Source organism: Festucalex cinctus, chromosome 1 (assembly GCF_051991245.1).
Source record: "Festucalex cinctus isolate MCC-2025b chromosome 1, RoL_Fcin_1.0, whole genome shotgun sequence".
NCBI lineage: Eukaryota > Metazoa > Chordata > Actinopteri > Syngnathiformes > Syngnathidae > Festucalex > Festucalex cinctus.
The window spans coordinates 19,994,111-20,008,149 of NC_135411.1; the positions used below are offsets into that span (position 1 = coordinate 19,994,111).

Genomic DNA, 14,039 nt, shown 5'->3' on the forward strand with positions numbered 1-14,039 from the left:
CGAGGGAACACTGTCCTCACATTTTAAAGAAACCTGGTAGCCGCTCAACAGAGAACAAAAGGCTCAATGCTGTCAGCTTGTGGTGTTTTACAGGTAATGCTGGAATTAAAGAGCGCTGTGTGCCTGTCACCAATCATGACAAGATTCTTGACCCTTGTCGCTTCTTTTCTGTATGTACTAGTAATTGTGAGCACTTTTGTTAAGGATGGACAGAAGTCGATGCTTTGAAATGATGCTGTATCAATATTGCACAATACTCATGCTAAACACAAGACATAATATCTTTCTGTTAAAGAGGACGGATTAAAAAAAAGTTTAAACTTATTAGGAAAGATTTGCAATACATTTTTATTTGCATTGATAAAAGAATTGGCTATGCTCACAATTATAACCAAACTGTTATCATGATAATACTAAAATTGTTGCGGGAGCGAGTGGCTTGATTGGACCCCAAAGCAGACGGAAGACGAGTAGGAAAGTAGTAGCAAAAATTGAATAACAAAAGGAGCACGATGAGTTCGTGAGGGAATAATGTAAAACAAAGTACAAATAAAATGGAACAAAAGGAGTCCCTAAGGCAATAACTATCTAACAAAAGGTACAACAGAATACCAAACTAAGAGAGCGGCTGGGCGGAGTCCCAGCTGAGGACGTCGTCGGATACAAAAATACGACAATACTAGTGGTTACCTAACAAAAGGCAAAAAACGCACATGAAATTGTCTCAGGAGTAGGACAGTCATGACTCAAAACAAGGAGGAACATGAACATCAACAAGACGAGAATAATCCGACGCCGTCCTTTAGCTTCTGCAGCACCTAAATACTGGACTAATTGGTGATGACTCCCAGGTGTGCAGCTGGGGACTCCGCCCACCCAGTCGAATACCAGCAGCTGTGAGGCAAAAAGGAAAAGACGTGACCCAGAAGCCTGGCATGAAACACAAACATGACAGAAATAAATGTAAATACAAATTATAATAATAATATGTACTGTAGATATCAAATCAGCAACTCTTTGTACCGGTACCTTTTGAAATTAGAACAGCAATGTACAGGTATGCAGAAGAACATGTAAATGAAAGTGATGTATTTGTGGTGACCTGGTGAGAAGTACTGTAAAATCACGTGAATAGCACTCATTTATTTGCGAAAATAATGATCCCAAATCAGGGGATACAATCACTGATTTTAAATGCGCATTTCATACACAACATAAATGAATATGCTTCACGTAGGCCGACTATCATTAAAAGTACAATATTTAAAAGCAGCTATGAACAGAGTTAACTAGCAAGGTAAAAAAAACAAAAAAAACAAAACAGCTTACTAAAATTATTAGAAGAGCGTAAAGTGCAAGAACAATATTTTTGAAAATATGATTTTTTGAAAAATACTTTGAAAGACCTTGAACAAAGCTATGGAAAAAGAGCATTTTATTACATTTTTTGTTACCTCTAATTAAAAACCTTTACACTTTATTGCTATATTTTGAATCTTTATTCACTCATAATAATAATACTCACATTATTGATACCTCATAACAACAAATTGGGCGACCGTATTATACACAGTGTAAAAAAAAAGAAAAAAAAAGTAATATTTACTTGAAAAAACCTAGTACATTTTTTTCACTCAGAAATTCCATTTTGGTCTCTTTAGACACACAAGTAATTCAGTATGGTGGCAAACACAGCAAGCGTGGCATGGCTCAGGTGGTAGAGTGGCTGTCTCCCACGCTGAAGAACAGTTCGTTCCTCAATGCTTGAGCAGCTTTTTGAAAAATAAATAAATAAATAAATAAATAAACAAGTAAAATGTACTTACTTAGAATTTATGAGTGAAAAAAAAGTATTTTCAAGTAAATACTAGCGATTTCAGGGGGAGTATTAAACACGATTATTCACTGGATTTTACGGTACTTCCTGTTTCCATTCCAAGGCTCAACTATACAGTACATCCGATCAGACTGCTTCTGCTGTCTCTCTCCTGGCCTGGTTCATCTGTCCTCCTGAGACACAGAAGACACGGACCGACCCACCCCCCTGCCGCCTCGCGCCAATACCTCTTCTCCTCCTGGTTTGCTCCTTTCTTTTCTTAAGGTAGACCAGTAGACTGTATCCCACTACCGCCAGAGTCATGCCAAGTCCTGCGGCTACCAGCACCAGACCGGACACCAGCATGTCACCGCCGTCATCCCCTCCGTTGCTGACACATAGTAAAACGGTCCCACACAGCATCACTGCCAGGCCCACAACCAGGATGAGCGCCGGGTCGGCCCGTCCGCCGCTCTTCAGCTGGTCGATTCGGCGCCGGCTGTGCACGCAATTCATGTCCTGGACGGCGGAGCTGAGAAGCTGCTTGAGCAGAAGTGCCAGGGAGAGGAGGCACAGCGCGGTGCCCACCCCGAGACGCCACTCACCGGACATGCCGGAGCCGGTGGCGGAGAGGAAGCAGACGCCACCCAGGCCCAAAATTAATATGAGAGCGACTGAAGCACAGTAGCACACGAGGGATTGACGCGGCTCTCGGAACCACCACAGCTCAGTCTGGTCTTCCAGGGAACGCTGCTGGAGGCTTGATGGCTGATGAAAAATGCGACGAGGCTGGTAGAAGACCTCCATTTCGGGCATGGTGCCGCACACACCTCAAGGACACACAATTCTTGGGGTTGAAGGAATCGAAAACTGATGAATAACTCTGCATCCCATCCTGAAACGCCGTCCAGAAGTTTGTTTGGTCCTGCTTGTAAATGACTGAAAACTGTAAATGGCTTCAGTAAAATACTCAAAATGGGCGCTTGATAAAATTTCAAGTTCTTTGAACAGAGAGCCTCCGACTTCATCGAGACCAGAAGCTGACGAGCCACCCTTCTCTCATCATGCTCTCGATCCCAGTGCCAGGCAGACGGCGTCCGGGCAAAAAGACGGGTCACAAATTAACGTTAGATCATAGTTTGAAGATTTGCTACACAATGACCCCCCACACAAACGCGGGACGCTGACTGATGAGCACAATGACTGTGATGCCCAAGGTGGCTGCTGGTGTGTGTGTGAGGCCTGAATGAGGTCAGCGTGTCAGAATAATGCCGTTTCTGTCATCCGAAGGATGGCGTCACGCTCACATAGCTGGACTGCACGGATTGGATCAAGTGAAAGCGACTTCTCATCAGGACGGTGCTCACAGAACATAAACAATATTCTTTACTCATGTGATGTAAGCTTGATGAGCAAAAGTACTGGGACATGAGGAGGTGGTCTCTTGAAGGTAGAACAGGTTCCACTCTTCAGGGGAGACTTTGGAGTGTGTCTGTGGTGATTCATTCATTTCACATAGGAGTCAGAATCGAGGCTCACGTGAATGTTAAATGCGAGTGGGTGACTCAGAACGCTGATGGGTTTAAGTGTGCCATGAAAAATGACCAACTCCCGCACAGTCACAACCGAAGCATGATTTATTTTTATTTTCATTTTTATTTTTTTAAATAGGCCTAACAACACCATTGGCAAAGAGGTTGGAACTGGCCCACCACATTTTATTTGGTTCACAACAGCAAATAAAGTCTATGTCATATTTCTTGTTAAATGGATTTGTTCCTTTCATTTTGGCAGAAAATCCTTATCGGGCTGGTAAAGATTTCATTTAAAGTATTGGTGTCAAACGTGCAGCCCGCGGGCCAGATCAGGCCCACAAAGGAGTTTAATCCGGCCCGCGAGTAAAGTTAAAAAAACAACAAAAAAAACCGTAATGTCGGACCAATTAACTCATTTACTCCCAATAACGTGTAAATACGTTTTTTTTATGTTCTAAGTGTCCCAAAGACGTATTTATACGTTTTTTTGTTTTTTTTCTATGCTAGAGCATACAGAAGGCTTTCATTCAGCCTCTCAACTGCAATGAACGGTTGCAGAAATGGTAGTTATTACACAAACGGCCAGCAGGTGGCAGCAGAGCAAAGGAGATTACATCTAGAAAAAAAGCTCAATTTTGAATAGATTTTTGAAAACAGATGAAACTCAGCTGTCTTCTAATACTAATTACTGCAAAACGGAAACAGATAGAAAAATATATTTTTTTTTCCCTGATGAAAGAAAGAGACTTTAATCTTTCTTTTGATAGGTTCCATGCTTTTATAGCAATAGAACTATTATTTTACACACAACTTAAAGTTATGGTTTGTTTAAAAAATAAATAAATAAATAAATAATCGTAGACCAACATAAACGAGTTAAAGACGACACAAATACAATTACTGGTAACACAAATACATATGACAGGGATTAACGTCCTTATAACATCATTAACTGTGCCACACAATGCATTCTGGGAACTATATATATGCAAAACAGGTAGATTTAACACCTCCGAAACTCATACAAGCAAAGTGTTGCCGCGTTTCATTTGCATTTGTTTTTTTTTTTTTTTTTTAAACAATAGATTACAGTTGAGTTCTGTAATTTAGGGCTGGCACAAAAATCTCAAAAATCTGAGGCAATTGTTTTTAAGTTATATGCCATTATTTTACCGATTTGGCCCACTTAGTAATATATTTTCCTCCATGCGGCCCCTGAGCTAATATGTGTTTGACACCCCTGATTTAAACTATAAATACAAGCACTTTTTCACTAAATTACTTACAGAGGAAGTACTAATAATAATAATAAAAAAAAAATCTTTGTAATCATTCGATGCATTTGATAAACTCATGCACCAACTTGGACTTTTTCTCTTGGCCTCAAATCCTAATAGAAAATGAGGCCTTATTTTTCTCCAAGTCTCAAAAGAGGAAAAATTTTGTATGTGCTATTACTCATCTCTCAGGGTACAAGATTAGATGGGTTTGGTGAACAATCTTGTCTCAAGTATTTTCGAGAACATGAATATGTGCTACATCAAATCACTCACAGCTGTTTGCTATTCATAGAAAAAAATTCAGAGAGTGTTAGGGTAAATGGGCTGCACCTTTGCACCCAGTTAACAAAGTGCTTTTGTTACATTAAAAAAATAAAAATAAAAAAGGACACAACTAGTTTGTTGGAATTTGTAAGTTCTGTCACGAGGCTTTGATGAAATTCATAGCAAATGATGTCCCAAGGTTTGAAAATATAATGAATGCACAGTAGAAGTTAAAAACAATAAAGGAAATGTGTTATTTAAAATTAGCCATTAAACATTACGCTAGTTTCATGAGACGTCATTTCAAATGAGATTGACAAACCATCAAAAGCATGTTGCTAGCCATGACATCCTTTACCCAGAGGTTGAGCTGCGCTGTATTTGTTTACAGATTAATTAAACCAGTGGGCTCAAGGATTAGTCAGTTTCACGTCCTGCACCTTGCTTAACAAGTTCCGTGTCGGAACTCTGTACGACTTGGTACTGGACCAAAAAATGAAAACATGAATTATTCACATGTAGGCCTACTATAAACCCAATACATACCTGCATGCTAAATAATGGTTTTTCATTTCATTCCCAGCTGTAACCATTTTAAAAATTCAAGATGTGTAATCTTCTTACAATAACTATCACTGCCATCGTACAGCATTATCTTATTATAAATAATGAGCCGAGAACTTTCATCATGATAATTACATTAATCTCATAGCAAATCCATCCCCTGAGGTGAAACGCAATCATGCCCTTGAGACTTACAAAAAAAAGATGATTCGGTGAGGACCAATTTCATTTTGCAGGTCAAATATCTAAAATTGAAATGAATAATTCCACAGGGCGGCACGGTGTATGACTGGTTAGCACGTCCGCCTCCCAGTTCTGAGGACTCGGGTTCAAGTCCAGGCTCCGGCCTTCCTGGGTGGGTGGAGTTTGCATGTTCTCCCCGTGCCTGCGTGGGTCTTCTCCGGGTACTCCGGTCTCCTCCCACATTCCAAAGACATCCATGGCAGGTAAATTGGGCAAATTGTCCCCAGATGTGCTTGTGAGTGTGGATGGTTGTTCGTCTCCGTGTGCCCTGCGATTGGCTGGCAACCAGGTCAGGGTGTCCCCCGCCTACTGCCCAGAGCCAGCTGAGATAGGCTCCAGCATCCCCGCGACCCTTGTGAGGAATAAGCGGTCAAGAAAATGGATGGATGAAGGAAGGAAAGGACAGTCAATTAGGAGTTGATGAAATGTTAATGATATGCAGTATGTACAAAACAAGAGCATTTGTGAAGGCACATTATGTTCTAACTTGCACACGACAGGCTTTCAATTCCATCACTTACATATGTTGTCAACAAAAATTTGTATGATAATCACTGGCCAATAGAAAATGAGTGAGCCTCTCAATTTCTGCTGCAATACAACACAGAGACTAATTGTACAGTATAATTCCATAACACGGACCAAAGCTTTGAGTACAAAAGTGTTAAAAGTTAAAGGAAGGAGGAGTCTGTTTAAATTCATAAAATGAATACAGATTACTATAGAATTATTTCAGGTATGTATTGTAAAATTTAGTGGCTTGGCGATTTAAGATGTTTGAATATAGACACATTGTCAGAGGCTTTTTAGCTTTGTGGTAGTAAAATGTGACAGAGTGTAATTTTCAATTACAACCAGCAGAGGGAAGCAGAGTAGCGCGCAGGACGCTCTGTTTAGGTATATTCAGCACATTACTAACCTCCACATCATGTAACAGGGTTCACTTCCGGCAACAGATGATGAATGCAATTTACATGTTTATTTATTTACAGTGTATAGTGGTGAAGATCAAGTTTTGCAACACCTTTCAAAAATATCACTTGTGCCCCACCACTTAAAAAAAAAAAAAGTCCATGAATGACAGTGGCCTTTAAAAATTGCAGCATCGAAATGGTCCTCATCACTTCCCGCCCCCGCCCTCCAGTATAGGCAGAATAGATATTTCGCCATGGACTGCTGAATGAGTTTTTCAATTTTACATTTAAAATGAGAATGGGAGGCATTAGCTTTCTGATGGTGGTGCTTCACAGTCCTATATTAGACTTCAAACTGATTTTAAAAAGGCTTTATAAAGGCTACTTGACCCAAGACGGCTGTCATTACTGCAGTAATGCAATGCAGTAAATGTTCTTGCACTTCTTCACCTGAGGCAATTTTCAACGGAATTTTCTCACTGCTAATCAGGGATCACTTCTTGGGGCTAGTGATGCTATTTTTTTCAGTAGGCCAACTAGCTAGCTAACCCACCCCTACTCATGACTATTAGGGCCTTTTGGCGCATTATAATTTTCTTATTGTAGTATTATTATTATAGCGAGCATTAAAGATAAATGACTGGTGAACATTCGCAGTTGAGGATACAGACTTCCTTTTAAATTCTACACTGCAAATTTAAGCTATCTAACCTAGAATTAAACACTTATATCAAGCCATAAAGTGTTATTGATCTTGTTATGATAATTATTTACTATACAAGAGCAGAATTTCTAAGATTATTAATCTTGTTTTAAGATTATTTGACTTTATTTTCTTACTTAGTTTGTAAATCCTACAATTAGTTAATTTTCACACATAATAGCTAAAATGCTCTAAGAGTATGTTCACTAAAAAAAACAAAAAAAACAACAAAAAAAAAACAACAGATATCTAACCAAGACTTAAATGCTCAAGCCATAGTCTTCTTTTGAGAATGATATACTTTGCAAGAGCAGAATTTCCAAGATTATTAATCTTATTTTAAGATTATTTGTCTCATTTCTCACTTAGTTTGTAAATCTTAAAATTGGTTAATTTTTATGCACAATAAGCTAAAACAACCCTACAACATACTGTTGCATTTTATTGTAATTTCCTGGTCATACTTACTAAGCTCATTGGTCCTCTTTCCAGTGACCAAATTAACACTTCCGTGGTCTAGTGGTAGAGTATCTACCCTCAGATGGAGGTTGTGGGTTCAATCCCAGGCTGAGTCAAACCAAATATAATTACAAATTTTTAAGTGTTTATGGCTTATTTTAATATTTAACTGCTTGTTTTTGTTACTTAGAATAAGTGCATACAGCTTATTTTAAGATTTAATTTCCTTGATTTGTTCTTAGAATAAGTATTTTAAGCTCCTTTTAAGATTAATATAGCGCTACACATTTTTCTTATTTCAAGAAATCTATGTAAGTAAAATTATCTTACTGCACTGACAGAAAATTTCACTTGTTTCTAGTAAATTTACACTAAAAATAAGTGTATTTTATCTCATATTAAGCAGACACGGGCGGCACGGTAGTCGAGTGGTTAGCACGTCCGCTTCCCAGTTCTGAGGTCTCCGGTTCGAGTCCAGGCTCGGACCTTCCTGGGTGGACTTTGCATGTTCTCCCCGTGCCCGCGTGGGTCTTCTCCGGGTACTCCGGTCTCCTCCCACATTCCAAAGACATGCATGGCAGGTTAATTGGGCGCTCCGAATTGTCCCTAGGTGTGCTTGTGAGTGTGGATGGTTGTTCGTCTCTGTGTGCCCTGCGATTGGCTGGCAACCAGTCCAGGGTGTCCCCCGCCTACTGCCCAGAGCCAGCTGAGATAGGCGCCAGCACCCCTCGCGACCCTTGTGAGGAATAAGCGGTCAAGAAAATGGATGGATATTAAGCAGACATGTTTTTGCAGTGTAATCTATGGGAATATGTTACGTGATTGAGCGTAGGCGTTCTTGCAACGTTAGAAAGCACCACTACTCCAAAGAAGCGAGGGAGCAGGACAGTCACGCTCAGGTTGTCCCCACCTGCTGAGCCGGCCGAATTCAATTTCAGAGCATAGCAGACCCATGCTAGCAGATAAGAGAGGATCACAAGGTCAAGCAATTTTGTATCCCTGTGCTGCTTTTGTCCTGAGGTTTGGGGAGAATTTGTAAAATCACGATTAAAGTTCCTCGAGGTCTGCTGGGGGATATGATGGATTTGCACAACGGAAGAAAAAAAAAAAGAAAGAAAAAGGTCTGCTTTCTTGTCTGACTATTCAGCTCATGACTCCTGCGCGATACCTCATCCTGTTCAACAACTCTTTTATTAATACATACCCTCAGCAATAATGTGATGTTTCTCATTTATATGCAAATGATGTGAAGGTGAAGCAGAGGGAATATAGTTTTGAACAGTAGTGGGAACAGGAAAAGCACCCTTGTTCCTTTTTCATTAACTAAACTGCATCCTTATTGCTCTTTCGTTGCACAATTAGGTAATACTGGAGTTCAGATATAAGAGCACGCCATAGTGTTTACAAGGTCAGGGGCTTCCAGCATGAGCCAACAAGGACGTCTTTCAAATGGAGGCCACGGCATAATCACTTATTTTAATGGAGAAGAGCTCAACGACAACTAATCCCCCATGTCAACCTCAACATATATGGGGACATTTGCACAAACAACTGCATTTACAGCCAATGAAGTTAGAAGAGTTGTGGGGGCTGTTGTCATGGTTGCACAGCGTCCAACCATTAGGAATTAGGTAGCTGGAGCAGACATCCTCACATCAATCTATGCTTTGTCTGCAATTTCACGGAATCAAGTGCTTATTGCGAGCACACTAACATCACATTACAGTCAAGTCGCTTTTATTTCTTTCTAATTATATTGTTTTCTCTATTTCATACAGGACCCACAATGTTTAAGTTGGGTCATGAGGGAAGTTTTATATTCACATCCTAATAGGAATCCCTTGTTAAGCTGTTTTGTTGACAAAGAACAGATACATTTAATAATGTTAAAGACCTATATATCCCAAGGTGACATTTCCCCTTAAAATTGCATGGAAAAAAAGAGGCAATTTTCTATTTTTCGAACTTCAAATTTCTAGTACAGATCATAAAACAGCCACAAGAGGATGGCCGATACTACTGTAGTATTGGCTGCCCTCCAGTGGCCATGGTACTCGCGGAGGCGACTGATCCACAAGTACCGATACCTTGAAATAAGGCTTCTGTTTTTGTTTGTTTTTTTTGTTTGTTTTTTGAAAAATGAAAAAAAAAAAGAAAGAAAGAAAAGAAATAAGGCCTCTGTACTGCCCCAATACGATACCTGGTATCGGTACTCGCCCATTCCCAGTAGAAACTATAACTTTACTTCAACATTGCTCAAGTTGGTTTAGTGAGTTTGATAATATTTCATACATCTGACACAACAATAATCAATTTGAAGATGAAAAGATGAAATTTCTTATTACAGAGTAAACGCAAAACAAAACAGACCTGCTATACTGTACAGTACCTGCAGTATCTTACCTTTGAACTTTCTTGGCAATTTGGGTTCTGATGACTAATTATTAGAGAAAATTGGTACACTCCCACACAACAACAACAACAACAACAACAACAACAACAACAATGCATAGAAACAGTCTGATGAAAGCTTTTGTTAAATGAATACAGTTGTCAATCACAGGTGTATCAACCATTCAGACACAGCCCCTTGCCTTCCATCCATCCATCCATCCATCCATCCAAATATTGGATGGAATTGGAGAAAGTGCAGGTGAAATCATAAAAATTGATCTTTATGATTGAATCAATATACATATTCATACTCATATTCAGAATGCAAAAAAAAAAAGAATAAAAATAAAAATAGCTTCAGTACATTGAGGACATAGAAAAAAAAACAAACATTGTTGGAATATCAAAATAAGTTGAAATTAAAGATGAGAGGTGTGTGTTCCAACATATCTGTGGTTGAGAATGAGGTTTAGTGACATTGACTTTTCAAATATGCTTTAAGCTTGGTTTTAAAATTATTTAGTGAGGTTGACTGAGCTGATATTTGGATATATTTGCCAATAAAAATAACTCGATTCTTTGTTGACCCAAATATGCCGTATTCTCTTATACTTGACCTGACTTATAGATAGATAATAAAATAAAATAAAATAAAAAAAACAATAAATCATTTTTACATTTTATCAAGTTACATTTCAGATTCGATGAGGATCAGCACCTCCAAATCCGAGACCATGGTCCTCAGTCGGAAAAGGGTGGAGTGTCGTCTTCAGGTCGGGGATGAGATCCTGCCCCAAGTGGAGGAGTTCAAGTATCTTGGGGTCTTGTTCACGAGTGAGGGTAGGATGGAGCGGGAGATCGACAGGCGGATCGGTGCAGCGTCTGCAGTGATGCGGACTCTGTATCGGTCCGTCGTGGTGAAGAAAGAGCTGAGCCAAAAGGCAAAGCTCTCGATTTACCGGTCGATCTACGTTCCAACCCTCACCTATGGTCACGAGCTGTGGGTCGTGACCGAAAGAACGAGATCCCGGATACAAGCGGCCGAAATGAGTTTCCTCCGCAGGGTGTCCGGGCTCTCCCTTAGAGATAGGGTGAGAAGCTCGGTCATCCGGGAGGGACTCAGAGTCGAGCCGCTGCTCCTCCGCGTTGAGAGGAGCCAGCTGAGGTGGCTCGGGCATCTGGTTCGGATGCCTCCTGGACGCCTCCCTGGGGAGGTGTTCCGGGCATGTCCCACCGGTGGGAGGCCCCGGGGACGACCCAGGACACGCTGGAGAGACTATGTCTCTCGGCTGGCCTGGGAACGCCTTGGGATCCCACCGGAGGAGCTGGTTGAAGTGGCTGGGGAGAGGGAAGTCTGGGTTTCCCTCCTGAAGCTGCTGCCCCCGCGACCCGACCCCGGATAAGCGGAAGAAGATGGATGGATGGATGGACATTTCAGATTTTATTTTATTTTAATTTACTGATGGAGGAGTTAAATTAGTACAACTTTTACTCCTATCCCCACTTATGTATGTATGTATGTATGTATGTATGTATTTATTTATTTATTTATTTATTTATTTATTTATTTAAACAAGTATCTGTCATTCCATTCGCAAGTTTTTCTTTTTGGATCTCGACTATGCAGGTGTATCTAATTTTGTGACTAGTGAGTAGTTTAGGGATAATTTGGTTCATGGCACTTAAATCACGTGAAATTGCACCCTAAAAAAATTCTATTCTATTCTATATTAGTCACCGCCCCTTGTGGTGTCGTCATGCCGTGGACAGCCAATGAGATTGGAGGGGATGATGTGAGGGGGCGTCATGGAGGGAGGGGCTGGAGTGGATGGTGGAGGTGGTGATTGTGGTGGCGTTGGGGTTTTTTTTTTTACAACGGCGGAGACATCCTCGCTACCAACCGAGCAATTTTTTTGTTGTTGTACGGGCTTTGTCTAGTGCACGTGAATGAGCCGCATCGCCTCCTCTGGAAATGTGGACGGACGTGAGGATATTGTTACTTTTTTACATGGCAGTGCCGAGGATTCTCACCTCAGAAGGTCAGTGTGTGGGACATGAAAAGATAAGATGTGAGACGGATGCTGTGAATGAACGTGAGCGCATGAGGATGCTAGTTCGCGTCTGTCATGTGTTTGCTGGCTGCCATGCTAAAGGAATCGTTTTGTTCCGGACCATTTATTATTAAATTGCAAATCCCGATTTGTTTACACACTATGCTCTTAACCCCAGCACGTACAAAAGTCCATTTATGACAAAACATAGCCTCGGCTAATTGACCTCAATGCATGCTGCATATTAATTAGGCATTCATTTGCAAATGACAGTTGGAGCAGCAGACATTCGTTTGTTATTCATCCATCTGGACGCTGATTCCCCTCTTGTTGTGTCCCCAAGTGACGGAGGAGTGTGAGGATGGACAGTTTCAGTGTAACAACAAAAGGTGTATACCCACTCTGTGGAGGTGTGACGATGACGACGATTGCTCGGACAACAGTGATGAAGAAAACTGTCGTAAGTAGTGACGTCAGACGTGTTACAGTTTTGTTGAAATGAAAATATGTCATCTCAAGTCCTTGCCTGTGGCAGGAATATAGCATGGAAACACAACTTGACTTACACTCATCTGTCAGAACATTAGATACACATGCACACACACAAAAAAAAAAAAAAAAAAAAAAAAAAAAAAAGATACACATGCACACGAAACAGGAGCTGTATTATAAATAAATAAATAAATAAATCTTACTTCTCATTCTATTCACTGTAGCATGATATAATTCCCATGATAGCTGGCAAAATGTGACCACCTTGCAAGTTAATTTTTGACCCGTAGCACACATTAGCTCCAATTATTATTGCTTCCTTCTTTAAATGCGCCTACATAGTACTGATGATTCTGCTTTGGTGTGACTGAGTGCATTGGTTGTGCTTTGAATCAAAACCTGCAAATTATTATCTTTGTAAAGACTGGATTTGATTTTTGATACAGCTCTTGTATTGGATTCCATTAGCCAGCATGAGGATCTACAGTTTTGCTTCTGGAACATGTGCAACTTGTTTCCCTGGAGACCAATAATTAGCCTTAGGAGGTACATTAGTTTAGATGGTACACTATTAGAGGAACATAATTAGACTGCTAATTTGCGTTAGTATACAAGGTGTGGAAGGAAAAGTTCCAGGACTGCTGTCACAACAAACTCAAACTACAAACTATGAGTTTTGCTGCTTTGAATGGGCTCTTTGCACAAATCCACTACAGTGGTACCTCTACTTACGAAATTAATTGGTTCTGGAAGAAAGTTCTTAAGTAGAAAATTTTGTAAGTAGAGACGCATTTTCCATGTAAATGCCCTAATCCGTTCCAAGCCTCCCAAAATTCAGACATAAATGTTTTATAAAGCATAAAAATGCATCAAAACATGTAACAAATACATGTTACAATTAGATTATTGCACAATAAATGAGAGTTGTGCATAATGTAAAAACAAAAACAAAGAATAAAGTAAAGAATAAAAATGATGGTCATTTACCTTTTTAACTGCTGTCCTCATCGTTTTTTGCCCTCTTTGGTTCATGTTCCTCTCTCTCAGAAGTGTGTTTGTTTGTTTGTTTGTTTGTTTGTTTTGCCTGGTGTTTTGTAAAGAACTGATCCATGGATGTTTTTTATTTTATTTTATTTATTTTAATTTTTTAAAACAATCCTTCGGAAATGTCCAAGGCAAACATCATCTTAGTAAGCAAACGCCCGACTGGTGAACACTTTTTCTGGGCGATTCTTTTAAACAAATTCTGAAACTTCATGGAAACTTCCGGTACGGCGAGGCATCTTTAAAAAAAAAAAAAAAAAAAAAAAAAAAAGGCCCGTCT

At 40.0% G+C, this 14,039-nt stretch overlaps 2 protein-coding genes across 4 annotated transcripts in view; one reads left to right on the top strand and one right to left on the bottom strand.

Annotated features, from left to right (window-relative positions):
* Positions 1–697: 697 nt before the first annotated feature.
* On the bottom strand, positions 698–2,959 carry tmem125b (transmembrane protein 125b). 2 transcript variants are annotated; one of them, XM_077519382.1, is made up of 2 exons: positions 2,065–2,959; positions 698–894 (listed from the first exon to the last, which is right to left on the bottom strand). In XM_077519382.1, exons 1-2 carry the CDS (start codon positions 2,630–2,632, stop codon positions 803–805), a joined length of 660 nt encoding a protein of 219 aa, XP_077375508.1. In that variant the 5' UTR covers positions 2,633–2,959; the 3' UTR covers positions 698–802. The 2 variants fall into 2 exon arrangements, with proteins under 2 accessions (XP_077375508.1, XP_077375423.1); XM_077519297.1 differs by lacking the exon at positions 698–894 and having other exon boundaries at positions 1,430–2,959.
* A 9,046-nt stretch (positions 2,960–12,005) lies between these two features.
* LOC144018944 (low-density lipoprotein receptor-related protein 8-like) overlaps positions 12,006–14,039 on the top strand; it is a 106,077-nt gene continuing 104,043 nt past the window's right edge. For both annotated transcript variants that reach the window (XM_077521638.1, XM_077521648.1), the window contains exons 1-2: positions 12,006–12,211; positions 12,567–12,683. In XM_077521638.1, coding sequence (XP_077377764.1) covers positions 12,145–12,211; positions 12,567–12,683 — 184 coding nt within the window. In that variant the 5' untranslated portion in view covers positions 12,006–12,144. The remainder of the gene's footprint in view (positions 12,212–12,566; positions 12,684–14,039) is intronic.

Excerpts from the sequence above, each read along its gene's own strand:
- tmem125b (XM_077519297.1), bottom strand. The coding sequence starts at position 2,632 with ATGCCCGAAATGGAGGTCTTCTACCAGCCTCGTCGCATTTTTCATCAG.